The following is a 27,857-nucleotide window of genomic DNA, read 5'->3' on the forward strand; positions in this document are numbered from 1 at the left end:
TGGAGGCCTAATCAGCAGATCCCCTGGGTGAGGCTCACCGTTATAGCCCGGCTCCTGGAACAGGAGCAAATTCACTCAGGGTTCAGGTAAAGTTCAGGGAAGATTAATGGTAAGCGTGTCAAACATATACAAAAGACAAAGGAAGGCAGTCACAAAATCAGACCTATAAAAATGATAACGTAAGAGTTACAATGTGTGTGTGTGATTATATATGTATACATATATAATTATATGTACTTAATTTTATAATTATATAATTTCTTTATTCATTCTACAAGTATTTATTAAACGCCTCCATCCATCCTCCCATTCATCCATCCACCCATCTATCGTATCTTTCTATCTAGGGGATTACTGTCTTTTATAGTGTGCATTAGACAAAGTCACATGGACTTTAATTCATAGAAATGTGGGTATAAACTCCAGCATTGCTACTTTCTAGTTACTTCATCCTAGGAATTTTACTCAAACTCACTGAGTTTCAATTCTTCAATCAAAAAACGGAAATGATAATATTACCCATCTCACAGGTTTTTGTGAGGAACTCAATTACAAAAATATATAACAGGCCTGGCACATCAAAGAACTCAAATAAAAAGAAGATCTCCCACTAGTTCTTTACCAAGATGTTTTTATTTTCTCTCAGCCATATATTGTTCTGAGTCTTCTACCTTTATATTTCTACTTTAAAGAAAGAGCAACAGTGATATGCCCTAAGGGTCCAGCCCAACTAGGCTATCATTATGATGAATATCAGATAATATGGTTAGTCTGCAATCATCTATGTTGATGGCTAAGGGCAGTTTTTTGTTTTTTTCTAGACAAAGCTAGAGGGATGTTATTATTTATTCTCTGGCGTTATACCCACTTCTTTGGCCGTGTAGGTTCTGGTCTACCATCTGCTCTAGATTGCAGCCAGTAAGTCCCAACTTAGGACTGTCTTCTAGACAGTGTTCCTAAAGGCATGATATCTACTGCTGAGGACAATTAGCAACATGAAACATTCTTTTTGTAATTAAGAGATTAGACATTTTAATTTTTCATCGCTCACTTGTTCTACCTCCTTATTGCCTTTCCTACTTTCTAGTCTAATTCTTTGTTGTTATTTTTTCTTCCAAACATTATACGTATAAAATTTTGAATAGGACTTAGCTGTTCAGAAGATTAAAGATGAATACAGATTATGCATAAATTGAAAAAGTACTATTCATTATACTTCATTGAAAGTTAGCATTGATCTTCTCAGCTGAAAACATGACACATCTTACTGTAATCTGAAATTTTGAAAGGCTCGGTTATGTTTCTTTTGAACGTCTAAAATTTTCTGGAAGTGGGCACTTTTAGTCTATGTTAGAAATTGTCTTAGTTAAGGAGCTTGTATAATATGTGTTTTATTCTCTCTTTTGTTAATGTCAAGGATTTCGAATTTCAGTGAAAACCTTACAACCAGTATTTGAGTATTAACTTGGTGTTATTTTATTAGCAGTGTCATTATGGTAATGAGACAGTTTTTATAAATAATACAAAAATGTCTCATGATGTGGCTGTAAAGTCCCATCATGCCTAATCAAATGAATAACTTGGAATTGATCTGATAAATTATCTCCCTGTAAATCAGTTGGAATAAAAACATTAAAAGCCTCATTTTTTTAAAACAAATTCATCTTATAACCTCTAAATAATGTTATTGATTATCGGCTGATATAAAACAAGGGATTTAAAGACACAGCCCAGGGATTAGAGCAACAGGTGATATCATATCATCACTATATAGATAAACAGCTACAGGTAAAAAGTGAAGTCTGTCTTGTAAATGTATTCTGGATAACAGATATAGGATCAGTATTCACAAGAGGATCAAAGCAGTCCTCAGTAGACTGAATTGAATTCTGGAAAGAAGAATGTTTTTTCTTGTTATTGGATAAATATATTGGTGGAAACATATACCACCAATAGGAGTAAACAGGTATAAGAAACTAATTGAGGGACTTCCCTGTTGACTCAGTGGTTAAGAATCCCCTGCATCGGGTTCGAGCCCTGGTCCGGGAAGATCCCACATGCCGCGGAGCGACTAAGCCCGTGCGCCACAATTACTGAGCCTGCACTCTAGAGTCCGTGAGCCACAACTACTGAGCCCGCGCGCCTAGAGCCTGTGCCCCACAACAACAGAAGCCACCGCCATGAGAAGCCTGCACACTGCAACGAAGAGTAGCCCCCGCTCGCTGCAACTAGAGAAAGTCCGCGCGCAGCAACGAAGACCCAATGCAGCCAAAAATAAATAAATAAATTTATAAAAAAAAAAAAGAAGCAACTAATTGAGACATGCTCTCATCCACAGAAACCTACTTGATAATACCTCAAAGATATGATGCTAAGATACTTACATTATCATAATGAATAAGCATCATACTGCAATACAAGGTTATTAAACAAGTTGCTACACTAGGCACTTTTATTTCCTGTCAATATTATTTAATCCACACAGTAACACATTTTCCAGGTTGGAAAACTGGCAAAATAACGGATAAAGGCAACTTACTGTGTCATTTGAATATCACTTTGATTTACGTCAGTGCAGTACAAATATTTTATATCATAGTAGATTCTGGTGTCAGAAAATCTGGAATAAAATTCTCTCTTTATCTCTTACTATCTGCAAGTAAGTGACAATCTCTCTAACCCTCAGTTTCCCCATCTGTGAAGGGGAATAGAAGTGATATTCATCTTTTGGTATGTTGTGACAATTAAATGAAATTTATATATCAAGTGCTTATTTAAATTACATATTACTGTTTTAATCACTTTTACAGTTTTGTTATCACCAAGTCTACTATCATCATTTGATTGCAAAATGTAGGTAAAGACCTGAGAGTTTTTGTTATACATTAGGACGATTCTCTCATTTTTCCCAGTGAGTACCTCCTTGCCTGAATTTTGGGTCACTGTCTAACAGACTCTATCAAGCTCCTGCCACTTATTATTTAAACTAAAATGATAAAGTAAATTTTACTCTACCCTTGTACCATACTATTCAGCATTTACAGTTGGGTTGCAGCCCTCTGTTTTCTTCCATGATGCTGATTCATGCTACACCACTGCTATGTTCTGCTGGTCACATTATTTTATCACGTCAAATTTTGTTGCCAGTCTCAGAACCAGTTTTTAGCACCTATTTTTATTTTAGTTGTTTTGTTATATTAATCTATCAATATTGTTTCATTGATTTATAATAAAAACAATGGAGTTGAAACTTTCTTTGTGGTCCTGACAATTCCAACTTGGTCCTGAGCAACACAGGACATTGCTGGTATGCACAGAAGTCTGATTTTGAATGTGTACCTTTTGGGTTTTCATCAGAACCAGCTGTGATTACTTGAACATGTAAAGTCTCATCAATTAGACTGTGAACAAAAAATCCAAGCAAGTTGGCATATGCCTGAGAACATATTTTTGTTGATTTCTTTCAGGTTAAGGGAAAAGTAAGAGACATAGACAATAAATTCAACCACATGGAATATAAAAGTCAGCAAGTGTTTCTGCTTTTAAGAATAATGAGCATAATAGTGCTGTGTTAAAAGAAATGACAAGTAAGCCTACCTTACACTTGTGAAAGAAGGAAAACAAAACAATTTTAGAACGCTCCTGTCAAGAAAAGGTTTTTCTCAGTAGGGTACAGAATGGTTGCCTAGGAAACCGATGCTAATTGCTGCTGCTGGTGGAAACTAGTCAACAAGGAAAGCACTGTGTTGGAAGCGCCCTGCCAAACAAATACCTTAGATAAATTCATAAAAACAGGAAAGAAGGAAAGTTCCTTGCTTCTACTCCTTGCTTAATTTGGAGAGCAAATATTCTCTCTGAAGCTATTTCCTGTAATCAACTGGTGATGAAGGAAATTAAAAGAGCAGATTGGATTTTTGTTGTTGTTGTTTTGTTTGTTTCTCTGGCACCTTAGCACTTATTAAAGAGGCCAGTGTTGGCATATCCCTCGCTAGTCAGACTCCCATTGATTCCAAAGGGTCACCCCGGCCAACCCTACAGCTGTAGATCTCTGCATACCAGCTTTTTCAAAGATTTCTTCCTAAGATTTACTGACTAAACCCAGGATAAATTTAATCTATGGGGGGAAATGCTTTTGCAGTAAAGTTAGTCTATGGAGATAAATGCATTTAAGATACACGATCATGATTGCACAAAGTTCATTCTGATGGGTACTTAAATTTAAGTTTAAGAGAATTTATGTCGCATCCACTATAGATGATGGAACTATGCTTAGTCATTACGGGGGCTACAAACATGAGAAAGACATGGTGTTCCTACATTAAAATTGTGCTTGAAAGCGGGGCAATCTCATTGAAGGGCATGGTTTTGTTTTTTAAGATTTTTCTAGTGATGGCCACCGATTTTAGCTGATCTCACCATAATCACTCATATGGTCCTCTTCTGAAATGCATTTGGGCTAGGATTAGGAGTACGGTGTATGATTATAGGAGAATTTTCCCTCTTTCGTTCTCTTTTTTCCTATTTCAACCTGTGTGCTTAAATCCATAATCTTGTTTAGACTGACAATTTAATTTACTCAAATGAAATTTTTAGAACTTGGATAGAATTGGCCTAATATTTAAATTTAGTCAAAGGGAAAGGCTTAGTAAATTAAGATGGTTATCAGTGAAAGCATACTGCAGGTTAAGGATATTATAGTATGGAATCAAAAGTAATTAGAAAAGCAAAGCATGGATCAAAAATAGTACCTACTGGAAAATTTTACTTGTAATTTTAAGGGTACAGCAGAAGAAATATAGTAAGCAAATATGGTCTAGCTTTATACTTACATATTCTAGTTAAAGATTTGTGCTGTTGTTGGTATTGGGGGATCCCAATATAGTAATGTGTGTATATTTATATTGTTGTTTGTACTTCATATATTAAACATTTACTAATTAAATCAGCTTGTAATATTTTATTGATCTTAAATTAATTTGAGAAAGAAATGTCTTGGGGAATATGCCCCTCTGAAAATTTCAAACAGCTGAATATTAATACATTGAATGCAATAATTAAGGCACTGAGGGAATTGATAAAATGCTTTTAGAGCTTTGAAACGCTCAGTTTTGCATTTTGTCAAAACCATTACAAATGTACTACTTCTTGTAGACTTTGAGAATTTGGATTATCTTCTGCATTATCTTGAACACATCACACTCTTGAAGGAAGGTAGCATAAGACATTATTAATAACATTGATGAAAAGGTGAAATATCAATAAAACTAAGAGAGCTTGAAAAAAATTCATCCTTAGAGTAACTGTGGGATAAACAATACAAAATGTACCGTGCGTGCAGAACAGCACTTGCGTACACGTGTGCTTATGTGTGTGAATTTTGCATATATGTGTGTGTGTGAATTTACGTATGTGCCATCATTCATGCACATAAGGGTCTCTCCGTGTCTTCAAAACTTCATCTGTATTTGGGTACCTCAAAGGACTTGGGCACGAGGCGCAAGTCTAAGATTTCATATGGGGAAATCATTGCTTCTACAGTTGCAAAACCTAGGAATGTCTGAGGCAGAGGATACAATGGAAAAATGGAAAAACATTCTAGATTCCAAAAAAAGTCACTGGAGTGAACTTTTAAAGTATAAGTGCTCCATACACCAGGAAGAGTCTTTACTAGTTACCTCTATTAATTTAAATATTTCATCGAGGGAAAAACTGTTAAAGTAAAATGGTAAAAATCACCGGCTTAGCTACCTTCTGTTTGCTCCTTCTAACTCATTCCCAGCATAATAACTTAAGTAAATCTTTGGAGGCCTTGTGACCTAGAAGCATACGAAATTTAGGAACTATGTGATGAGAAAATCACGTTGTTCACAATACATCATAGGGTACATTCAATCAGCGAACAGATAAACCAACATGACTTCTGTGTAATTACAGTTTGCTTAAGCCTCTAGTCCTAACATCATTCTGAGAATGAACGTGCAAATAGCAACATAACATCATCTACCTTATGTGCTTTCTTCTTAGCCAGTCTCTCGTGAGCTGTAAATATTTTAAATAAGTGATTCTCCATCTTCTATAACTGCCTATTTTATTTTTGCTATTGGACTCTATAAAATATTGTCCACAAATATTCTCTTTATATCAGCCCTAAAAGGACTTGGCAGACTTTAAGTCACTAAGTGCACATGGTAATTCTTTATAATTTTCCTGAATATATATAACCTGAGAACAATGTTTCAATTATACTGTGGGTAAAGGGACAATGGAATTAATTACACTGTGAAATTCTGAAAACTAAAATGCTATGGTGAAAAAGAAAACAAAAGAAAATGAGAAGATAATTTTGAGTCATCATTCTTTTATCCTTTACTAATGTTTGTTAAATTAAGCTCAGTCACAACCTGAGAGAAGGAGGACCGCTTCCCTGGAAAAATTCCAAACAAGCAAAACTGTTGATAGTTAAAGACTTTTTTCCATGGTGTCTGAGTAGCAAAATCAATAGACTTTGCAAGTGAGAAAATAATTTTTTAAAGTAAGAAAATAAGTGTTAGGTCCAATGTTATATTTGTACTATTACGATAGTATTTAAAAAGCAAAGACTTTAATATAATTTTAAAATTTCTTTATGCCAAAAATTATTCTAGAATAAAATTTTCTTTTGTGTTCTGGATTAATACATCCCATGGAAAATACTATTAAATGAATTTCTCTCCAATCACGGGATACAAAAGTTCATTATGTTAAGACGAACAAGAACAATAATAGTAATTTCAAAGTTATCTTCAGAAAATTTAAAATAACATACAAATCCTACTTTAGAAAATGTCCCTTAGGGATCTGTTGAAATAAAATTTTACATTGATGATTTTGCTTCAATGTTGTTTACTTATTTCAGCCTATACCTCTTCTCTGTGTAGTGGGTCTCACTGTTACCAAGCACACCTCTAGAAATACTTGCCAATTGTGGGTGCCAAGGGTGATATATCGCACTTAAAACTGTCAAAATATTCATTCTTTATTTGAAGACACTGACGCTTTATATCAGAAAGCAAATGATATCTAGGAAGCATAAAATTGTAACTCATTATGGCAATAGCTCTGGTTGTTCTACTGTAGGAATGCAGCAGAAAGAGAAAGGTAGATCAATTTTGATGGAGTGGCAGTGTTGAGAAAAATGCGAGAATGTAATGCTAGCTAGGTAGGTAGCCTAACATGGGGCAAGGCAACTGCGCTTTGCAAATGTCATTGAGAGTGGGATCCTGGGCATATGTGGTATCTGCAGGTGACTGCTGACAACCTGAAGAAAATGAAGAAATAGGATTCAGGAAGCAAATGGGAAGGTGCTCAAGGCAAGTTCTATTTACTTCATAATTTAGCTTTGGATTGGCAGATGCTACTGTAATCATACACTATGCAAAGTCAAAAAACACAGAGCTTCATTTGGCATAAAAAACACAGTCCTAGGGAAGAGTTATAAGGGGCTCCCTGATGATATGAAAATTCAAGTTTCCTAAAAAGGTCCTGAATTTTTCTTAGTAAAATATGGCAATGAAAATTCAATTTACTATGAAAATATCTATTATTTTCTTCCTGACATATAAAAAAAATTTCTAAATCAGGACTTGTATTTTTGCAAAATGAAATTACAATTTCAATATTTCGTATACAATAGCCCTGATTATGAAGAGGCTGGCCAAGTTTTGGTTCTCAGAATGTGACCCAAAATAGCTTGGTTTCTCTGATTCATTTTCGTTCCCCTGCTACATTATCAGTCACTCCTTCCCAACTTTTACAGAGGTCCTCCACCCTTAAAAAATGTTTTATTTGAGCTTGTACTTGGGTCTGATTTCCTAAAGAGAAGTTTGTTGTATAAGTAAGAACTCTTATGAAACCAGGGAACTTTGTGCTCTTTTTTTTCTTGGATAATTCTGAAATGCAACATGAAATGCAGAAGCAGGGCTGACTTGGTCTGACAGTAACAAGGTGATCAAAAGCTACGGGAACAGAAGTTCAGTTTTAATGCAATCATTATATTATTTGAAGCATTACAGTTAAAATTTTATAGAAAAAAATAAAAGAAACATCTTGACATTTTAATCAAATAGATATTAAAAATACTTTCTAACATTTTCCACAGACCTAACGAAGAAAGGCATTTTGTATTTATAGTTTTTTTCACACCTATTTACATCAGAGAACATAAGGAAGAGTTGAAACACCATTATCTGAGCATAGGAGACTCAAGCATTTCTAGTTAGAACTGAAGAAATGCTCATTATTTTAAAATTTACTTTAAAAAAGTTAAACATAATTTGGGAGGTTTTTATTCCCTCACTTAAAAAAAATAAATCAACCTTCTCTGGTGATTCCAGTCCTAAGACGCTACATTATCAGCTAGGGTAGCTTCAATTCACTCATAAACAGTGAAATCCAACTAGAAAGGAAACGTGTGTCACCAAAACAGCCAAATCCTTGAGCAGTGTTTTCAATACAGCATTCAGATCATATGTGCAAGTTCACTGTGGTCCAAAAGCATTTCAAGTACTAAATTTTTCTTAGGTCGGAGAGCAGATATTTTCACGAGGTCAGAAATCACTGTTATCTTGATTGAATGAACTTCCTCTCCTAAAATGTGACTTTTGAAAGTGGCATCTGTATTTGCTTCAAACCCATTTCTCTGTTTCTTGTTTTACTACGATCAAGACATAAGAATTGGGTGAGAACTGGCCTGGAGGACTATCTTACATGCTTTGTGACTTAGGCCAAATTAGTGCAATTTTCTTTTTGAGAAAAGGCAATTCTGGTAAAGCTCTCAGGGCAGGTTTATTCCAATCTTTTCAGTGCATTAGTCACAAACCTTGGTTTTTCAAGCTGATGAGAAAAACAGCCAATAGGTAATTTTTAAAGAAAGAGAAAAATATAATTTGGCTTTAAGGTAAAGAATAGCAACATGCAAAATGCAACAAGGAGAAAAAGTATCCAATGAATTGATTCATTTCAAAAATTGCTTATAAAAGTAATAGTAGTTGTTTTTCTTGTCCTTTTATTATTTTCCTCCTTGGAGAAAAAGAAAGTCCTTTAAATACTGAAAAAATTAATGATTAGAATTAGAAAATGTAAATGGGAGCATCTTTCATTTTAATACGTCAAAAAGAAAAAAAATTATCGATTACGAACAGCTTTTATCATTTTTTAAAATAACAAAACTAGAGAAGTATATCTAATTGAAATTGAAACATTTTCCCTAAAGTTAGTGAATAAATATCCCTGTTATTCAATAGGGAAATGCTGTTTATTACCTAAGAACTTATCATTTTCAAATAATTTTATAGACTCACAGATGAAGTAGAGTAAAAAAGAACATTGGTGATATTTTATTCAGGTTAACCTTCAAAAGCAGGATACATAACATCTCTCCAAGATAATACTGGTATATTCCTTTACAGAAGTATAATTAAGCGTATGATTTAGAACATCAATTTGCTTTAAGATTCAGTTTGTCCATTTGTCAGAAATGAAATTTGTGTGACCTGCTGATCTATAGCAGTGAGGCAATCCTTACCTTACAGCCAGAGGATAGGATCAACAAAGACGTTCATTTTAGAGTTTTGTTTGCAGGATATTTCAGTATCATTTTCTATCGAGGCCAACTCTATTACATGAGGCTCAATTTTGCAGGAATGAACAAGAAAAGTTGTTCAATATCTGTATACTTCTTAGCTGTTAGGTTATTGATGTCTCTTAGAAAGGTCATTTATCCTGTTTTTTCATATTCTTCCCAGTTCAGCTGTTTTCATCATCAAGACAATATTTCTAATCAAATGTCTTACTGCTATTTTAAGTCAAAGATATATTTTCTTTCTTTGCTTCAAACCTTCACTCCTATTTTCAGAACCTATCAGAACATATCAAGTCTTCTGCTATATCCCTCCATGACATTCCCTTTATAACCATATTTCAGAGTTCCTACTTGATTGTCCTAATCAAGTTCTATAGTCTTTACTTTGAAGCTAGCCTCCTCTCATTGTTCCTCCATCTGCCTCTTTAGTTCCAGTATTCCTTTCTAACATCATCTTTCCCACAAATGTATTGCTTACACTGTGGTGTAATTTTTGTGGGCCCATTTTGTTGATGTCATTTCCATTCTCAAAACAGAACATGGATACTAACGCTCTTTTTCTTTATCTCACTTCAAAAAAATGTTTATTAGCACCTACTATGGAACATAAGCATTGCATTATATACCAGAAGGAACATGAAGATGAATGAAGCACAGCTTCTACCTCAAAACACTTAGAACCTAGTGATGGGGATTAAAACAAGTAACAAGTAACCTCAGTAAAATGTTCTGATATGATCAATGCTATTATTAGCAAGACATAAACATGGTACATGGGGATGTTTGAAAGAAGAAGAGATTCATTTGAGAAAATAAAATGAATCAGCTCTGGATTTTTGATCATGGACTTCTGATAATCTCTTCTGTTGTATGTACCCTTTCAAAATAGTTTTCCATCACTTGTTTCACGATGCTGCACACGAATGAAACCATAACGGATTGCTTGGGCAAATTATCTTTGCTTGCAAAAGAGAAGATTGTTAGTTCAATCAAAGGACTGACCATTCATGCTAGAGTCACTTATGCAAGAATCAGAGGTGCTCAGCTCCCAGCACTGCTTGGACCTATGTTTCCAAACACAAAATCTGGACTGAAAATATTGAGTCTAATTTTCAGGCTGCTGAGGCCGAATCATCTCTATTATACATGATTTTTCTCTGAACCTTGATTCCTCCCTTGGTATCCATTTTGCCTAATATCTTCTGAAGTTTGAGTTTTGCTGAAATCAACTGTAAAAGCAGACATTTAACTCTCATTTCTGTGTTCTAATAACCACCTACCATTTGCATATTTGTTAAAAGTTGCCATGAGAGCCGAGGACATATGCTTTCCTCTTTCTCTGCTTATCAGCTTGGCTGGTTTTAGAACTGTATTTTCTCTGAGGGTTGTTGAACGGTGACTCATTCTGTGAGGTGAGTAACACAGTGAGAGGGCAGCGAGCGTGCAGTGTCCTTTTCCCCTGGGGACTCATGATGCCAAGTCAGATCATGCTTAAACTACCAGGTCTGCAATGCAGCACCAGTTGTTCTGTTCATCTGCTCCTGGTATGAATTTCCAGGCTCCCCAGACAGTCAAAGCAGTGTTTTACGTAACATGCTAAGGTGCAGTGAAGTGTGAGAGAGCAAGAGGGCTTGATATACTGAAGCAGAAAGTCAGTTCATCTCAAGTAGCTCGGGGAGAAAAGAGGGAGGTGTGATGACTGTTTGGTACTCCCCAGCCTACTAACCTCCCAACAGCAATAAAATCAAACCTGAAGCCAACCCTCAAGGGGGTATTTGGTATACAGAGACAGATACTTTTCTCAGGTATATACAAGCAATATAATCAATTTATATATACATCATACTTTTCAAAAAACACATTATTGATTGATGATGGATATATTCCCCAGATATTAGGGAAACTTATTTGTTCCAAATTAGTATTAAAGTTTTTCTCATTTTTTTTTTTTGTCTTTTCTCTTTTGTGAGGAGAGAATGCTTAGAAATTGAACAAGCGACAGATAAAGGCTGTGCATAATCCTAACCAAAACACGGGCTTAGAGGGTTGAAAAATGAATCAAGGAAAACTTGTTTCCATGACTGATTACTGTCATCTACTCACTACAAATAAAAAAGATTTTATGAACTGCTTAGAGATCTTCTCTTAGTGGAGATTTTAAAAACCTCAAATAATTGGAATATATTAAAAGAAAAATATGATGACCCACCATGACAGCAAATTAGGAGAAAATGTGATAAGGTCTGAAAAATACAGGATTAGGAGAAAGGCTCAAGTAAAAACTACAATGGTATTAAATTATATTTACATCTAGAAACAAGCGAGACAATAATTTTTACAGGTAGTTCTGAATTATTCTTAGCTCAAATCTGTTGCATTGATTAAGATTCAAGTTCAACACAATTTTTCAAAGTGTCAGTAGACCAAACAAAATGATAAAATAGGTTTTTTTAAAGTGTTTGTGACGTGGTTCTGACATTTAACACAAAACAAGACAATAAAGAAAAGAGAATGATTTCCGCAAGTGCATGGGAGGAATTTTCTGGAGGACCATACATGGGAGTAAATGCGTATGCAAATCAATCTTAATTTTAAAATATCATATTATATTGTGTTACATCGAGCCTTGCTTTTCACAACTTGAAGTGTTTGTAGGCAATTAAAATTCCAAGGAATAAAATCATGTTTTATTTGTTGCATCATTGGGTTTAGTTAAAAGGAGTCTAGAGAAACCAAGTTTTCCTTAAATTTTGTTTCATAATTACCGGCTTAAGACAATCACATTCTACTCTAAGACTTCGGCTGAAGAGCAAAGAAAGATATAAGGTAATTTTTTATAGGAAGAACTACCCTCTAACTGCACATTTAAATAAACAACTGTATCTGGTACCTGTCTTTTCTTCTAATTTGTAAAACATTATAAGCTCTAGTTAGCAATACCTGCTATAAACAAGCTCATACCTTACCAAGGTTCTTTATGACAATGTCCACGCAAGCTAGCCCCCATTTAGGTTCAGATCCTTCTGTTTACCAACAAGACAAGTCACAGATGATTGAAGCCAATCTCCAAACCTGCCTTCAAATAGTATAGAGACCACATAGGACAAAGCAAACGTGACAAATACAAACCTCATGCCTTTTCTATAAATCCTTGTCTTTCTCACTCTTTCTAGCCCCCGATGCCTAACCTTTCGAAGGAAAACATTGAAAAGATCCCCATTCTCTGTCCTTATCCATCGGCGCCGCCGGGCCAGACACTCTGCAGTGAGGCTGTGTGCTTTTCTGCAGATCCGCCCTGAATGCTAAATAACCGCTCAGCACACTCCTCTCTGTGGAGCTCAGGGAAATGGCAGCCAGAGCAATGAGTGGTTGGCATGACAACAAGGAAAGGAAAATCTGCAACCTCTTGTATTGTTAGGCCAGCTTGTTTATTTGCCTTAGGGGTCGTGCGGATGGCTTCAGTCGTTTCACAGGAGAAATGGTCCTGTACTATTTCGCTCTGCCTACATTAATATATATTACATACCATATGCCACAGTTTAAATGGGATGGTGACTCCTACCAGTAACTCTCAAATCTGGGGATGGAGGAGGGGAGAATGGGGAGGTCAGAAAAGGCTGAATTTTCCAAGATCGAAAAGGGAAAGAGAGAAGTTTAAAGGTATATTCATATTTTTGCTTGTAAGTGATGACAACATTTTTCTCCACTGTGCATTTTCAAGCTTAAATTTATAATTTCAGCAACAATAAACTTAGATATCCGACGATGTTCATGACTTGGCTGCTTGAGTCATGCAGATGTGAAAGGGTAGGCCAGGCTTTAGAAGGCGCATCTCCATTGGAAAACTCTAGAAAAACTGACCATGGATAACCCAGAAGAGCTTTTACAGATCTCACTGCTTTGACAGGGAGTAGACCTGGAAAGAATACAGGGAAATGTTGGGGAAACACAGCAGCCCTGGGAAATCAAGGGGCAGTTACTGAAGGAATGCCCTTAAATCTTTAAATTTACTCAAAGAGATACCTGATGCTGGCTTTTGATGATCACGAAGGCACTTTATACTGTGACTGGTGTTTTTACTAGTATTCAAAGCATTGTACCTTAAAACAGTCAAAATCACGAAAGCATGATTTTAGATACTTCAAAGTTTTGCTATCTGTCAACTTCTCAGAATTGCCTCCTTTCTTTCTCCATTCACGCTGAAAACTGGGAATAAAGGTCTCGTTTTCTGTCATGCTTCAAGGTACATGGATGTGACCGTTCTGCAATGGAAGAAGAATTGCCTTCTTTGGCTATGATTGGTAACAGCCGCAGCTGGGCGTGTGGCTCTGAATCGGGCTGCGTGGGGCAGTCATAAGAGCGCTCGCCTATAAAGCAGGAGACCTGCATGTTGGCTGTAGCCATGTGATCTTGGATGGGTTGCTAAACCCATAAAGAGGAGTGTGAAAGGTCAGCTTACAAGCTAACATCCAGTTATCTTGATATTATCATGATATAAATTCTCATATGAGTTTGGGCCCCACCCACGAATAAGAAGCTTAAAGATGAGGCTCCTAATTTTCACTCAGAGTTCAAACTCTATAGCGACCAAAATGCATTCTCCTTGCTTTCTTCAATGAAGATAAGGTGGAAAAGAGAGGAAGGGTTTATTACAAGACTTTACTCTTATTATTCATGTAGGGAAAACAATTTAAAAGTGACTGCTTTAGTCACATGTTTTATTCACTTATCAATAATAATAACTTTACTAAATGGCCTGATTCTCAATGTTTTCTCACTTCTTTTGCTAGGCTTCTGTGGCATGGCTTCTAAAAAGGACACGTCAATAAACAAATGTAAGAAAAATTCTTAAAGTAATAGGTGAGCATTTAATACTATCTACCTTTCTATGGATTAGCTTTAAATTGGAAGCTAATTTGAAAAGAGACAAAAATCTAGAAGGGTAAACTGTAAAGAAATATAATGTAAAGTATAATTTCCTTCCAGCTCTTCCTGTGCAACTCCTACCCTCCTGCTGCCTCCCCCACCACCTCAGGGCATAAGATCAAAGATAAGCTGACTATGGCCTTGTACCTTTACAAATTAAAAGTTATTATGGCCCAGAAATGAAGGTGCACATTGAAAAGCGTAGATGAGAGACAATGAGGTAGACCTTTGGGTGACGTAAGCCCACTCTGATAAAGGAAGGAAGGAGGGGGAACTGATGATTACAATTCACTTGTTATGTGATCTTGTTTATAGAGATAAATAAAAATAAACAATGTTGAGGAAAAGGTTTATTTCTAAGAATGAAGAGAAGGCTACAGCAAAGAAGGAAAGTAGAAGAAAGCTCTTCAGCTTTAACCAGGAATGGTCTGGACACGATAGCATATAGCTGAGGGTGTCACTGGGAAATGTTTCATGTTCACAATGTCCTGAGAAATATCCATTAGAGGGGAAATTGCAATATACCAATACATTACATGGAATGATAAAAGAGTGGGCTAATATATAGCCTGGTCCTCTTTCAAATAATCACCTCAAATTATTGATATAATGCCAGATCGTATCAATGGTCTCCATCATCAAAGGACAGCATTTTTAAAGAACATATCTAAGATTTGAGAACATTTCTTTTTACTGGGGATAATTTTGTTTGTGATTTGTGAAACACTTATATATAAGCCATCAATAATATAATTTATTCTTTTATTAAGCTAAAGTTTGGAGAGAAATTTAATTGCACATTAACATCACTGGGAAATCCTCTGTGGGTACGAGAAGATAATATTTTACACTTTTTCCTCTCCTACTGCTTTCCACATGTGGATAATTGATGGATTCAATACTTGGCCTGTTCTTTCTGGAGGGACATTGATTTAAAATCACATCATAATTTGGACTGAAACATCACTCCGGTAACCTAGAGCAGGCTGTTTACACAACCTTTGTCACTTTGAATATACATACAAAACTTACATAATTAGTCTCCCAAAGGTAATGTAATATTCATTTGATATATATTAAGCTGAATTCAAAACTGTCTCTGGATGGTCCTGAACCCACAATTTAAAGAAACATCTGTTAGTCTCTTTTTCACTTATATTATTTTCTCAAAGAAGCTGGCAAGGACACACTGACCTGGCAAATACATTTTTCTGATGCTTTTAAATAATTAAGACCATTGAAAAAAATGAAACAGTGAATGATGTTGGTTCTCTACTGCTTGACCAAGCATGCTACAGTGGTTTTTTACTTGAGTATGTAATAAGCCTCCATAATAGTCAGTGAGAGTCAACTAGGGAGAGTTCAAGAGACAAAATAAGACTTTCCAATAGTTTTCACCATTAATTTGAAAAGGACTTTCCTCTTTTTGCATCATTCATTCAACCACTCACTCAACACACATTTATTGACTCCTCGAGGTATAATGTCAAGTGCTGCAGGGGACGATGATGAGAAAAATCTTGGTCTCACGTTATCTCCTTCCTTCCCACAACCATTTTGTTCTAACATGTTCTCAACTCTTCGTGCCTCAATCCCTTCAAAAGTTTCCCAGTTAGTGCTCCTGACACCCAAGTCCCACCCTCTTCAAGTTGAATTACACTCAGCTGTAGAAAAATATTCCTAGACCCAGAGTGCCCTGTTGTCCATATAGATACAACTACCACCACTGATAATCATAATAACAATAATGGTAATTAATAGACTATTTCTTGAGTCATGCATTTTATATACTCTACTATCTCTTTCAACCCTCCTTGTAACCATGAAAAGTAAAAATAATATTTTTATTTCATTCTTAACCACAATTTCTTACTAATGCGACATTTGTGCCTATAGGGCATTGCACAGCTTTTCAAATCTTTGAATTAGATTGGACACTGCCACCCTCTCTTTCCATTCCACAGACATCTCTGCAGGGTATTTGTTTTTTTATCACAGCAACTGCCAAAATGCAGCTTCACAAAGACAGGGCGTCTTGAAAAGGAATGTGGTGTGATCTAGAAGTGATACGGAACTATCTTGAACTAATAGTTCATGTAGTATTTGAAAGCCATTGAGTATCACAGTGTTTCTTCTGAGTATTTAGAACACTGCCATACTCTTGTGCCTTTGCTGTGGCACCTCAAGATGCTTCTGTGCACAATTTGGGAATTTTGTTTGGAAACAATCCCTCTTTAGCTTTGTCCTCCTATACTGCTTATTTGATACTTAACACACCGTGCTCTGTATCGGAATTAATTGTATGCACATGTCTAATGTCTGCTACTAGATCATCTGCTCTGTGAAGTTCAGAGTCCATTCCTTGCACATACCCTGGCACAGCTTGTACGTAGAAAATGCCCAATAGTAGTTTGTTGAATGAGTGGATTAAAAAAAAAATCATACTATATTTGAAATGCCTTTCATACTTGCCCATTAAAATTTAAATATATTTTTTGAACTGAGCATACAGTGCACGTGTTGCTAACTAACTGACTGTAGAAAACCAATCTTTGAACAAGTACGGGATGATTTTGAAGGCGGTATAGCCTTTCTAACTAGTAGTTTACTTACTCTCTTTGGAGTAGCATGTCAGCAAGTTGCTGTGTTCAAATGCATTAAATTCTGAATTACGGAAAGAAGGGAAATAATGGTGTAGAATATTATAGGGCAGGGTAGTGTTTCTCTAAGCCATTAATGACAATATCATCAACAGTAAAGAGGACTATTGGTAGAAATTACACTTTGAAAGGAAGTACTTAAGATTAAATTATATTATGCTCTCCTTTAAGCATCTGTATATTTGTTCTTATAAAGCTACCTGAGGAAGTATTAAGTGGTTCCTGCGTATGTATGTGTGTGTTTGTTTTCTTTGCTTTTTCTCTTTTATTTTTTAAAGGCTGGGAGATAGACTCTACATTCCTTTCTGCCCTAAAAAGTAAGTATGCTTCTTATCAATTTATCGATTTAAGTCCAGTATCATTCAAGAGTATCAATAAGAAACTATTCGTGAAGTTTTCTTTCAGTAAGTTACAGTGCTGACAGTTACTAGCAAAACATGCACACATCAAGCCATTTGTCTACCAAAATTAAAGTGGTAAAAACTAAACAGGGAGATGAGATTGAGCATACAACTAATTTGGGGGAAATGTCAGGCTAGTTCCCATGATTTTTCTCTCCTTTTGGTGTCTATTTCCCCTGACCGACTGGAATTTCAGTCCTAGCACTAGTGAAAGAAGATCAGTGCTGTAAATTAATTCACTTTCAGCCTAAACAGACTTCAAAGCACAAAGCAAGCCCTGGTGACAGAAGAGCCGTTAGTTACCTGCTGTTTCTCTGTCAGCTGAGGTCAGCTCTCCATTGATCCCATTCTCTTTGGTATTTGAGTAGGTGTCCTGTGACCCATGTTCTCCAAAGGCGCCCTCTTCATCCTCCCCGTACGGGAATCCATTGGCGCTTCTGACAAGTCCTTCCCCTGCCCCACCTTGATCCTTGATCTCAGGTGGATGTGGGTGGGCGGATGCCTCTGTTAGTTGAGCTGAGGTCCAGTGAGGCGCCTTTGCTTCATCTTTCCGATCATCTGCCATTCTTCAACGTCCTGTGGCTTCTCCTGTGATTGGAAGAGGAAAAACGGCAGCCATGACTTTGGAGAAAGCTTATCTGATATTAGTGGTACTAAGATAGGGAAAATTTATAGCAAACTCACTAGTTAGCTATGGTCAAAAAACATATTCGACAACCCACTTTTAATAACAAGAGGTAGCTATTGTTAACACCTTGGTTTTTACAGATCTTTTCTGGAATATCTATTCTTTTAATATAGGATCACCATCAGTTTACATATACTCTTTTTTTTTTTTTTTTAAACTAGTGCTTGGCATTTAAGGACATACCTGAGCTAACTTTCACTGACATGTGACATTGTACAGTAAAGGACTTCTTTAGTATAGGAAAAATCTGTAGGGTGACAAAACTGGATAGAAAAGAGTGGGGAAAAGAATGGCTGAGGGGAAATGCTGGATTATGGAAAATTATCCCAAATACTCTTTTAAACCACAACTCTGTGAAACCTAGAAAAGACAATGGCCAATATATTAGCCCTTTCAGTTTCAAAGATGATCAATTCAAACCAGGTAGATATGTTTTTCTGGATACTGTGTATTAAGAGAAAGATAGTTTTGACAATTTTTCAGCAAACTTTTCTAAGCCCTATGTATAGATTACAAGGGAATGAAATTTTCTCAGTATAAATCTTACATAGAGAATAAAAATTATAATATCTGGCCTATGTCATAACTTACAGTTTTATTTCACAATTAAGTCAATTAAGTTAAATCACTAACATATACTAGGTGGCTGTAAATTATAGTAAAGTTTGAATAAGTTGTGGAGTAGGTGTTCTGTACGTGCTAAGCAAATGGCAGATACCGCACGGCCTTCACTTATATGCCGATGCCACTAAATTTAGAGATGTAGTTGATGAGAGGTGATGAATCACTCAGTTTTGAAAAGCTGTTGCCAGCAATGTAGCTTTGTTGATGGTCTATTGTCCCTATACTCATGATAACATAGACAATGAGAGTCTCTGATGGAAACTAAGAACACTTTCCTTTCTTTCAAAAATTCAAGCAAAACCCTCCAAACAAGGAAACAAAAACTGCATTAAAACAAATCTACTTTTGGCTACCAAGCTCTGTTTAGAGACATCAAAAATAAATTAGGCTGTAAAGAAAGTAAGCTTCCTATCAGATTCCTAGTAAGGATCTGTCTGTTTTTTACTGAATTTCATTCTATTCTCAGGTCCCTATTCTAATTTTCTGTTCATACCAGGAAGAACGAGATGAATCAACTCTTTTAAACTAATTTGATGATAACACACCCCTAACCGCAGCAATTGTTTCCCATAAGGATTTATTTGTCTCTATATAATGTTTATTGTATCTATGAGCATACTTAAATAGGAGATAAGAAGTTTAACTTTTAAAACATTGATTGAAGGGCTTGTGAATAAACCAAAGAGCATCCGCACAGCACTGATGATGTACAAAGAACTGCATGCACGGAAGAGTTTCCGCATATATAGAATGAGGACAAGGATGCTTAGTTTATCGGTTTGTTGCAAAGTTTAAACAGAATAATATAAAGGGCTCAGCACAAGTCCCTGGCAAGCTCAATAAATAGTAGTTACTACCTTTGTTATTATTATTATAATTATACTAACAGTCATCATACCACCAGTCATTACATATAAAATATTTTCAGTAGTTTTTCTGGAATTGCTGGCATAGGAAGAAGAGCCTGAAAACTTGGTAAGTCCAATAATAAAACTGAATGAACATCCCAAGACAGACACGGCAAGTGTCTGGGACATGAGAGCCTGATGGGAGGAGTGTGTCCTCAGAACTAACCACTCCATGTGTACACCTGAAAACTTAGCTACATCTTTTATAAAGACAGTTCTGCAGTGTTCTAGACTCCACTCTGCCATTGTCTTCTAGTCAACTATCAAAGGACCTAAATTGGGAGTCTGAAGATTATGTTTCTTCTGAGAAACATAATCTTGTTTCGGCATCTTCATATATCTAATGGGCTGAATAAATTATTTACATTCAAAGCGTGACTCTGATCACAATATTTTATTGCTAGCGAGACTGTTGGCTCAGCACCCTTATCTTTACATGCCTTGATTTCTTTACTTTTCCTTTACCAGAACAGCTTAAATAAAATTTACATATTCTTATACGGTCCAAAATATTTTTTGTGCAGAGTGAATACCTGTAAATAGAAAAAGTTTTCCACAAAAAAGTACATGCCTGGCTAATACTGTTTTTTTAAAAACTTTATATTTTTAGAACAGTTTTATATTTATAGAAAAATTGAGCAGACAGTACAGAGATTTCCTATGTATCCCCTGTACGCAATTTTCTGTTATTAATATCTTACATTAGTATGATACATTTGTTATAATTAATGAAACAATACTGATGCATTATTATTAACTAAAGTCCATAGTTTATTTAGATTATCTTAGTTTTTTCCTAATGTCCTCTTTCGCTTCTAGAACCCCCATCCAGGATTTTACATTACATTTAGTTTTCCTGTCTCTTCAGGTTCTTCTTGGCTGTGAGAGGTTCTCAGACTTTCCTTGTTTTTGATGACCTTGAGAAATACTGGTCAGGTAAATTATAGATGCCCTCTACTGAAATCTGTCTGATATTTTTTCATGAATAGTCTTTGATTATGTGTTTTGGGGAGGAAGATCACCAGCGGTAAAGTGCTCAAATAAGCTTGAGAGATGCTGAGTTACATGGGCATGTATAACACAAGCTTTCTGAGAGCTTTTGCTATTCTACTGCGCATGGGAATCTCAGGGAAGGCAAGTGGTGTGCAAAGCATCTCAAGCAATTGGCTATAGAACCTTCATCTGATGCCATGTTTATTAACATCTCCAGAAGGATTTGGAAAATACTTAGGTTTGCACTTTAGCCCATGTTTAACTCTGGGCATTCTAGCCATAGATATTCAAAGGAAATAAAATATGAGCACCCATAACTCCCAGCTAAAATTGGCAATTCTTCCCCTAGGGCTATCTGGAAAAGATTTTTCAATGACTAAAAATCTTCATTTTGAACCTAAAGATCCAACACGGAAATGAGCAGTGTGTTACTTGGTAATCATCCATTTGGCACAGTGGTTGACAGTCCGCCTGCCGATGCAGGGGACACGGGTTCGTGCCCCAGTCCGGGAAGATCCCACATGCTGCGGAGCGGCTGGACCCGTGAGCCATGGCGGCTGAGCCTGCGCGTCCGGAGCCTGTGCTCCGCAACGGGAGAGGCCACAACAGTGAGAGGCCCGCATACCGCAAACAAACAAACAAAAAAAAGTTATGATAATTTGTTTTCAAGAGACCAGGCATTCAAAAAGTGAATTCCTTAGTGTTTAATACTTTAGAGTTTTTAATTCTTTCTTTTTAAGTAATCAATAAAAACTAATGTTGGAAGAAGAAAGGGCAGGCTGGCTACACTGATTTCACTTACTATCAGAGGCACAAATAAAGTGAATTTATTATCTAAAATTCATCATCTGGCTTCCTGATAAGACTACTCAGATAATACTCCTTAAAATGTATACAGATCAGTCAGATATCACTTTCTAATTTGTTGGGCTTTTGAAATGTACATAGTCTAACTCTCTATTAAGCGACAATCACTTTAGGAGATTTCAAGCTAGAACTGGCATTGCTGACAAGACTGACAGAAAATATGATTTGGAAAGATTTCCTTAGGTTTTACTGAAAAGCAGCTGGAAACAGAGGAGACACTATTTAGCTTCTCTCACTTAAAATCACAACATGGTATTACTAAAATACCACCCATTCATGGTAAATTTCACTTAAACTCCCAATCAATGTTTTGGGGTCACAGATTATCTCTACTCCTCAAAATGGTGTTAAAACATAGTTAAAAGTGATCACAGCTTCCTTTAATTTCTTCTTCCTGATGTATAATATTACTTTTACCTGAATCTGTCTGAAAATTGGGCTTGTGGAATTAAAGAAGATAAGAAAACTGAGATAAAGGCAAATTCTCTCCAACTCTATTGAAGAAAACTTGTGAGGTACCAGGAATTGTAACATCCCATTCCTACTGTGTAATGGAAAAGACTCCTCTCTCCATATTGCAAAAGATCACAAATCCTCTTTGCTCCTAACTGGTGAACAGCTGGGCATCCGCCATACAATCTTCTGGATGGATAAAGCAAGCTGAGAAGCTACCTACACTCTTCTCCTTCTCCTCTTCCCAAAAGCCTAGCTTGATAATGTGAGCAAGGAAATTCCTGAGTTTTAAAAAAAAGGTACTAAGTCCAAGACACTGACCTACAATTCATAATAAGTTGCAACGGAATCTTAGCTGTTAGGGCTAAACACAAATGCCAATATGAATGAGGATACAGATGCCTGTAATATGGATTTTAAAAAAGAAATCCAAGAAGTTCAAATTTCTATTTATTTGATTTGAGAATGAGATATTTCACTTGACTCTATCATATCATGGCTATTATGCTACATAAAACAGGGCCCCAGGCTTCTTCCCAATTAAGATATACAGTTGGAAAGAAAAGCTAAGAGAAGGTTTTGTGCCACCACAAATGTTAGTTATAGACTTGAGTGGTGAGCTTCAATCTTTGCCACCATTTGTTATTAAACAATTTCCTTCTGATATCTGAAAGTTCTCTAAGGACAGACATTTCTTCTTTCATCAAAATCCCAGCTTTTAAAATTCCAGTTCTTCCAGTTTTTCCCTTAATAAGCCTTAGACCTGGCTCTCTCAATCTAGTGCTCCTTGGTAAGAGCATGCAGGTTTTTTTTCACACCAGCTGTTGAACCTACTAATCACGGCTACACTCTGATTCATATCACTGATGGATAATTATGAAAAAATGTAAGATTCTTTAGTGTTTGGCAACCTGTCATTATCCTTCGATTACAATGACGTGAGCCAGACATTATGATGTGGCATTGATCAGATTTCTAACTTGCTGAAGATTCAACCTGTATCCTCTTATATCATGATAATAAAACTGCTATGACCTGAATGAAAACAGTCTTTCTACAGAGTAATTTCTACGTTGAAACGGTATAAAAACTAATTTCTTGTCTATTTAATATATGTAAAATTCATCAGTTTTGCTTTTAGGTAGATTTAATGCATATATGTTTAACGTTGCAGAGTAAAAAATAAGTACCTTCCTGCATGTTGATTAGAAGGTTTTTATTTCTATGGATCAGTAGCCTAACAATTAGCCAAGGCCCTTAGATAATTCTAATTAAGAAATACTGAGAGAGAGACAAAAAGCAAATAAAAAACTGGAAGGAACAACAACAAAGAGCAAAAGAAAGAACAGAAAGAAAAAAGGAAATATCCAGCTCAACATAAAACAAGGCTGTGATGGCAAAACTCAATTCATGGTTTGGGATAGACATATTCTAATTTTCAATTACTTAATAGAAAGTGTTTATCTTATATGATAATTAATGCAGGTTCTCGGAGACCCATTTTGTAGCTTATGGATAGGTCTGTCAGTCAGTCCTGCTATTACTTAGATTTCTAGAATATTGACTACAACATCCATAATTAGATTTCTACTATATTGAGAATCACTTGTATTTAAATGCATCTGCTTTAAAAATTGTCCAGGCCTAAGACTATAATGTTCTATGTTTCAAAACTCTGAGACTTTACTTGAGTGCCTGTCCAGATACTTAAATAAATTCATATTTTTGTGTGTGTAAGAAAAAATTTGGATTTGCCCACAAGCAACCTAAAAGTCTGCCTCCAAATCTGTAAAATCACTCTTGAAAACAGTCTTTTGTGATATGATTGTTCCTTGCTTAAGGATACATCCAATAAGTTAATTTATATTAGAATTTAGAAATAAGATGAGATAATGTATTTTGCTTATTTCTGATATTTCTTAGTCAGGTAATATATCTGTTCCCACATTTCCCCTTAATCACCAGGAACTCCTTTAATGCTTAACTGCAGTATTTACCTCATTCTAAGTCTTCGGTACTGTGTCTGTTTATAGAAATAAATTATATATAAATATAATTTATATATAATTTAATTGTAAAACTTATCAAATCTTTCCTCAAGTCAGGCAGGATATATATTATAAATAAATAATAACTGTATCTGTTGCCTTCTGACATTTTATTATAGGGTACCATTTTTTGAGCAAATTACATAATATTATTTAGCACACAATAGCACTGATATTAACCTTCATGTATATAAAGTGAATAAAATACAAAACAGACATCGATCTTTTTCATACAACATGTTTTATAAAACTTCACTTAATATTCTAGATCTTTCAGACAGGTTATAAGTTAAATTCTAATGAAAATATAATTTCTTAGAAAAAATAACATTACATGGCTTTTTAAAAAAGTATCTCTCCTTTATTCATTTCCCCTAGAACACTCTTTTAATTAACATCCAAGCAAATGTTGCTAATAAGTGAATGATAACTTTAGAATGACAAAGTATTTATTATTTTGAAGGTGGCCAAATAATACAGTTTTGCTGGTTCTCCCTAAAGGTTACAAAACCACATGTGTACATTAAAACTTAATGTGTTTAAAGGCTAGTTTAAAAAGAGAAGCATTTTCATCTGGACCTTGATCTATCATTGAACTGCCTGCATATTGTACATTAAAACGAATTTGACATGCTTTGATAGTTCCTGTATTTTTTGTTCTTTAAAGCAAGTGGTGAATGTATTTATTTAAGTGAACCAAACAGTAGTTCCTGAGCATATATGTCCCAAGGGCTTTCAGATACAAAGAAATAAAATAAAATAAGGTACATCTGTCACATTTCCTCCACTATAAAGAGAAGAAATAAGAACTAAACAGAAACACTCAGAAGAAAATGTCCCTGACAGCTCTGCTGTCTGAGCTACCAATGAATTTCATTTCTCAGGGCAAATCCAGGACTAAGAATGCAAATCAGAGATACATTTTTACTAAAAAAGAAACCATTCTCTAATTTTCTGCCTACTTGGTTGGAGCTTTTCATATTTTTCCTTCAAAGTATGAAAAGGGTTATGTAAAAGTAAGATGCACACAAGCAAACCATGACAGTAATATTCAAACCTACCAAAGGGCCATTCAGTCATAAGCTGGGCTTCAAACATTTGTTGAATATTGAATTAATTAATACATCCAGATAAACACAGGGAAAAAGATTCTGTCAGCTATAGATATTTGGCCAACATTAGCTCAATCAGTGAGAGAAGAATGGTTTTGAAACCTAATTTTCAGGCATGGTAGAAGAAGCGACTCAAGTTCTAACTCCACTGAGAGTGTATGAAAAATAATGCTTAGTAGAACAAACTTCTAGACCTAGCATACATAGTAGTGACCATGCAACATACAGGTTTAGAAATATCTTTAAGATAAACAGTTTCATCCCTCTCAGAAAAAGGCTTTAAAACATGAAACTAAAATGCTCTTTGGGGATCATCTATTCCAATGTAACTTAAAGTGTCTTTAGCCAATCACCTCCAACATCCAACCAATAAATGAGAATTTCTGGGTATAGGGCTTGGAAATTGGTATTTTAACAGGTTTAACAGATGACTCTGAAACACTGAAGTTTGAAGATTGGTGCTTTCAGGCAAGCCTGCTGCACAGGACCTCAGGAAAGAATGGGAGGTGATAGAAATGCACACATGAAATATCCCTGTAGAATAACTGGAGTAAGGGGTTAAGGCAATTATCTTGATAGGTCAGGCAGTCATTCTCAAAAATAGAAGCTGGATCTTTCATTGCCTTAGTCCAGGACATTTATGATGATGGGATGGAGTCCAATCACTGCTTTCAGTCAGCTTCCTGGGAACACGCCAGTTCTTTGTTGTGTCTAATCCTACTTGAGGGAAGCAGAAATGTCTCAGAAGAATGTTTAAAGTTACCCATTTTCTGTGGTAAAAAACCTACTGCACACTGTGAAAACAGTGACTAGTCCTTGGTCAGTTTAACAACATATTCAAGCTGTCTTTAGAATATTTATTTCAGATACTTCTTGGCACTTGTTAACGGTTTAGGACAAAAATACACTTTGCCTAAAATACCTCAAATCCAGTTATAATCTTCTTTATCTGTTAGATCACTTTGGAGATGGATGTGGGGTAATAGGCATGGTGTGAATATGTGATATTCTGAACTAGCAAAGCCCTCAAAGGAGTAACTGAAGGATTTAATATCTAGATAGTTGAGATGTGTGCCGAAAATGTCATTTAGTCAAGAAGAACTTTTTTCTGTTGGGATTCCCACAAAACCACAAACCTCACTGTTTTTCTTTGGATTACAACATTAGAAAGATCACAAAACACAGAAAGAGTCACTGATTATAGTTATTACCAGGCAACATTAAATACTCTCAAAAATTGGCAAAAGGAGAAACAATGAAAGCTTGGAAAATCTAAAGGAAAAATACACTGTGTGCTAGATAAGCATGTCTCCATTTTTATAATGCACTTGGCATTAGCAATTCTAGAATGTTTTCTGTGATATGCTCTGCCCTGTCATCATGTAATGTGCCAGTTCAATAAAAACACTGGGATTCTAATTTTGTACTGATACATATCCAAGGATGAACAAAAGAATACAACAACAAGTCATATAATACAATTAAGCATATGAATATTGTTTCCCTTTTCCATGTAGGCTCAATTATGCTTTATACTACTAACTATCCATATCAGTACTACAAAACAGAAACTTTTGTTTGGGTCCCTAACAATATAAGAAATTTATGCAGAATCTGTATCTTTCCTAACAAATGCTGAGGAGTTCTAAGCTTAAATAGCTGTTGACTAACAAATTACAACCCGATGTATTTTCTCTTTGTCTCTACACAAAACTGAGGAAAAGTTCTTGATGACATGAAAATTTGAATATCCAGGTATTTGTTTCATGTCTTTTCTGCTCTTTTCAGGCTGATTGTAAAATACCGATAAGGATGATTCATTCTTCACCACACACCATGACTAATAAACAATTCACATCAAGAGAGTTATTGAGTGCCTCATTATTTCTGATGATAATGGACACAGAGTATACAACAAGCCAATGCTATGTTATTGATAGAATTAGATAAGGTAATACAAATAAAGCATAATTCCAGGCAAGTTGCAAGTGCTCAACAAATGTTACCTATTATTTGTTATTTTGTGGCTTTTATTTGAACATTTTTAGCAATAGGATTCAATGTATGGTCTGCCACATATTGAAAAACTGAGGCCAGAGAGAGTAAATTATTTGACAAAGTTAGACACTTCCAGGGAGATCTGGAATGAGAAGCCAAATCTACTAATATCCATTCCATTGCTTGCTCTTTCGCCAAGGAGTTGGTGGAATGGGGTAGGAACTAGGAGAATCCAGTCCAGATGACACTAACTTCATACACCCATTCCACTGATAACAGTCTATCATATTAAACTGGGTAAGGAGCTTTATGTGGCCATGGCATACAACCTGTACTTCACAGTTGTATATTATTTCTGGCCCTTTTTCATATTATATAAAAGAACTAATAAATACAGTATACATACCAGAAATAAATAATATTTAAATGCTCTAAAGCTTTAGCCTCTACTGATGATATTTCACTAAGGACCTGGAGATATAGTGTAATAAGTAATAGATTTCTAACAAGAAAATTAGGGTTGAATACTGGTTCTCCCATTTACTAGGTGTACAAACTTA

General features: G+C 35.5%; 1 protein-coding gene across 7 annotated transcripts in view; it reads right to left on the bottom strand.

Annotated features, from left to right (window-relative positions):
• Positions 1 to 27,857, bottom strand: part of MAP2 (microtubule associated protein 2) — a 210,050-nt gene that overhangs the window by 58,203 nt on the left and 123,990 nt on the right. For 6 of the 7 annotated variants that reach the window (XM_029225970.1, XM_029225969.1, XM_029225966.1 and 3 more), the window contains exon 5: positions 17,910 to 18,194. In XM_029225970.1, the coding sequence (XP_029081803.1) occupies positions 17,910 to 18,171 (262 nt within the window). In that variant the 5' untranslated portion in view covers positions 18,172 to 18,194. Of the gene's footprint in view, positions 1 to 17,909; positions 18,195 to 27,857 lie in introns of those variants that run through there. The other variant, XM_029225971.1, reaches the window with a different exon arrangement.

The sequence above is a fragment of the Monodon monoceros genome, unplaced genomic scaffold (genome assembly GCF_005190385.1).
Source record: "Monodon monoceros isolate NGI ecotype Baffin Bay Population unplaced genomic scaffold, NGI_Narwhal_1 Super_Scaffold_16, whole genome shotgun sequence".
Taxonomy (NCBI): Eukaryota; Metazoa; Chordata; class Mammalia; order Artiodactyla; family Monodontidae; genus Monodon; species Monodon monoceros.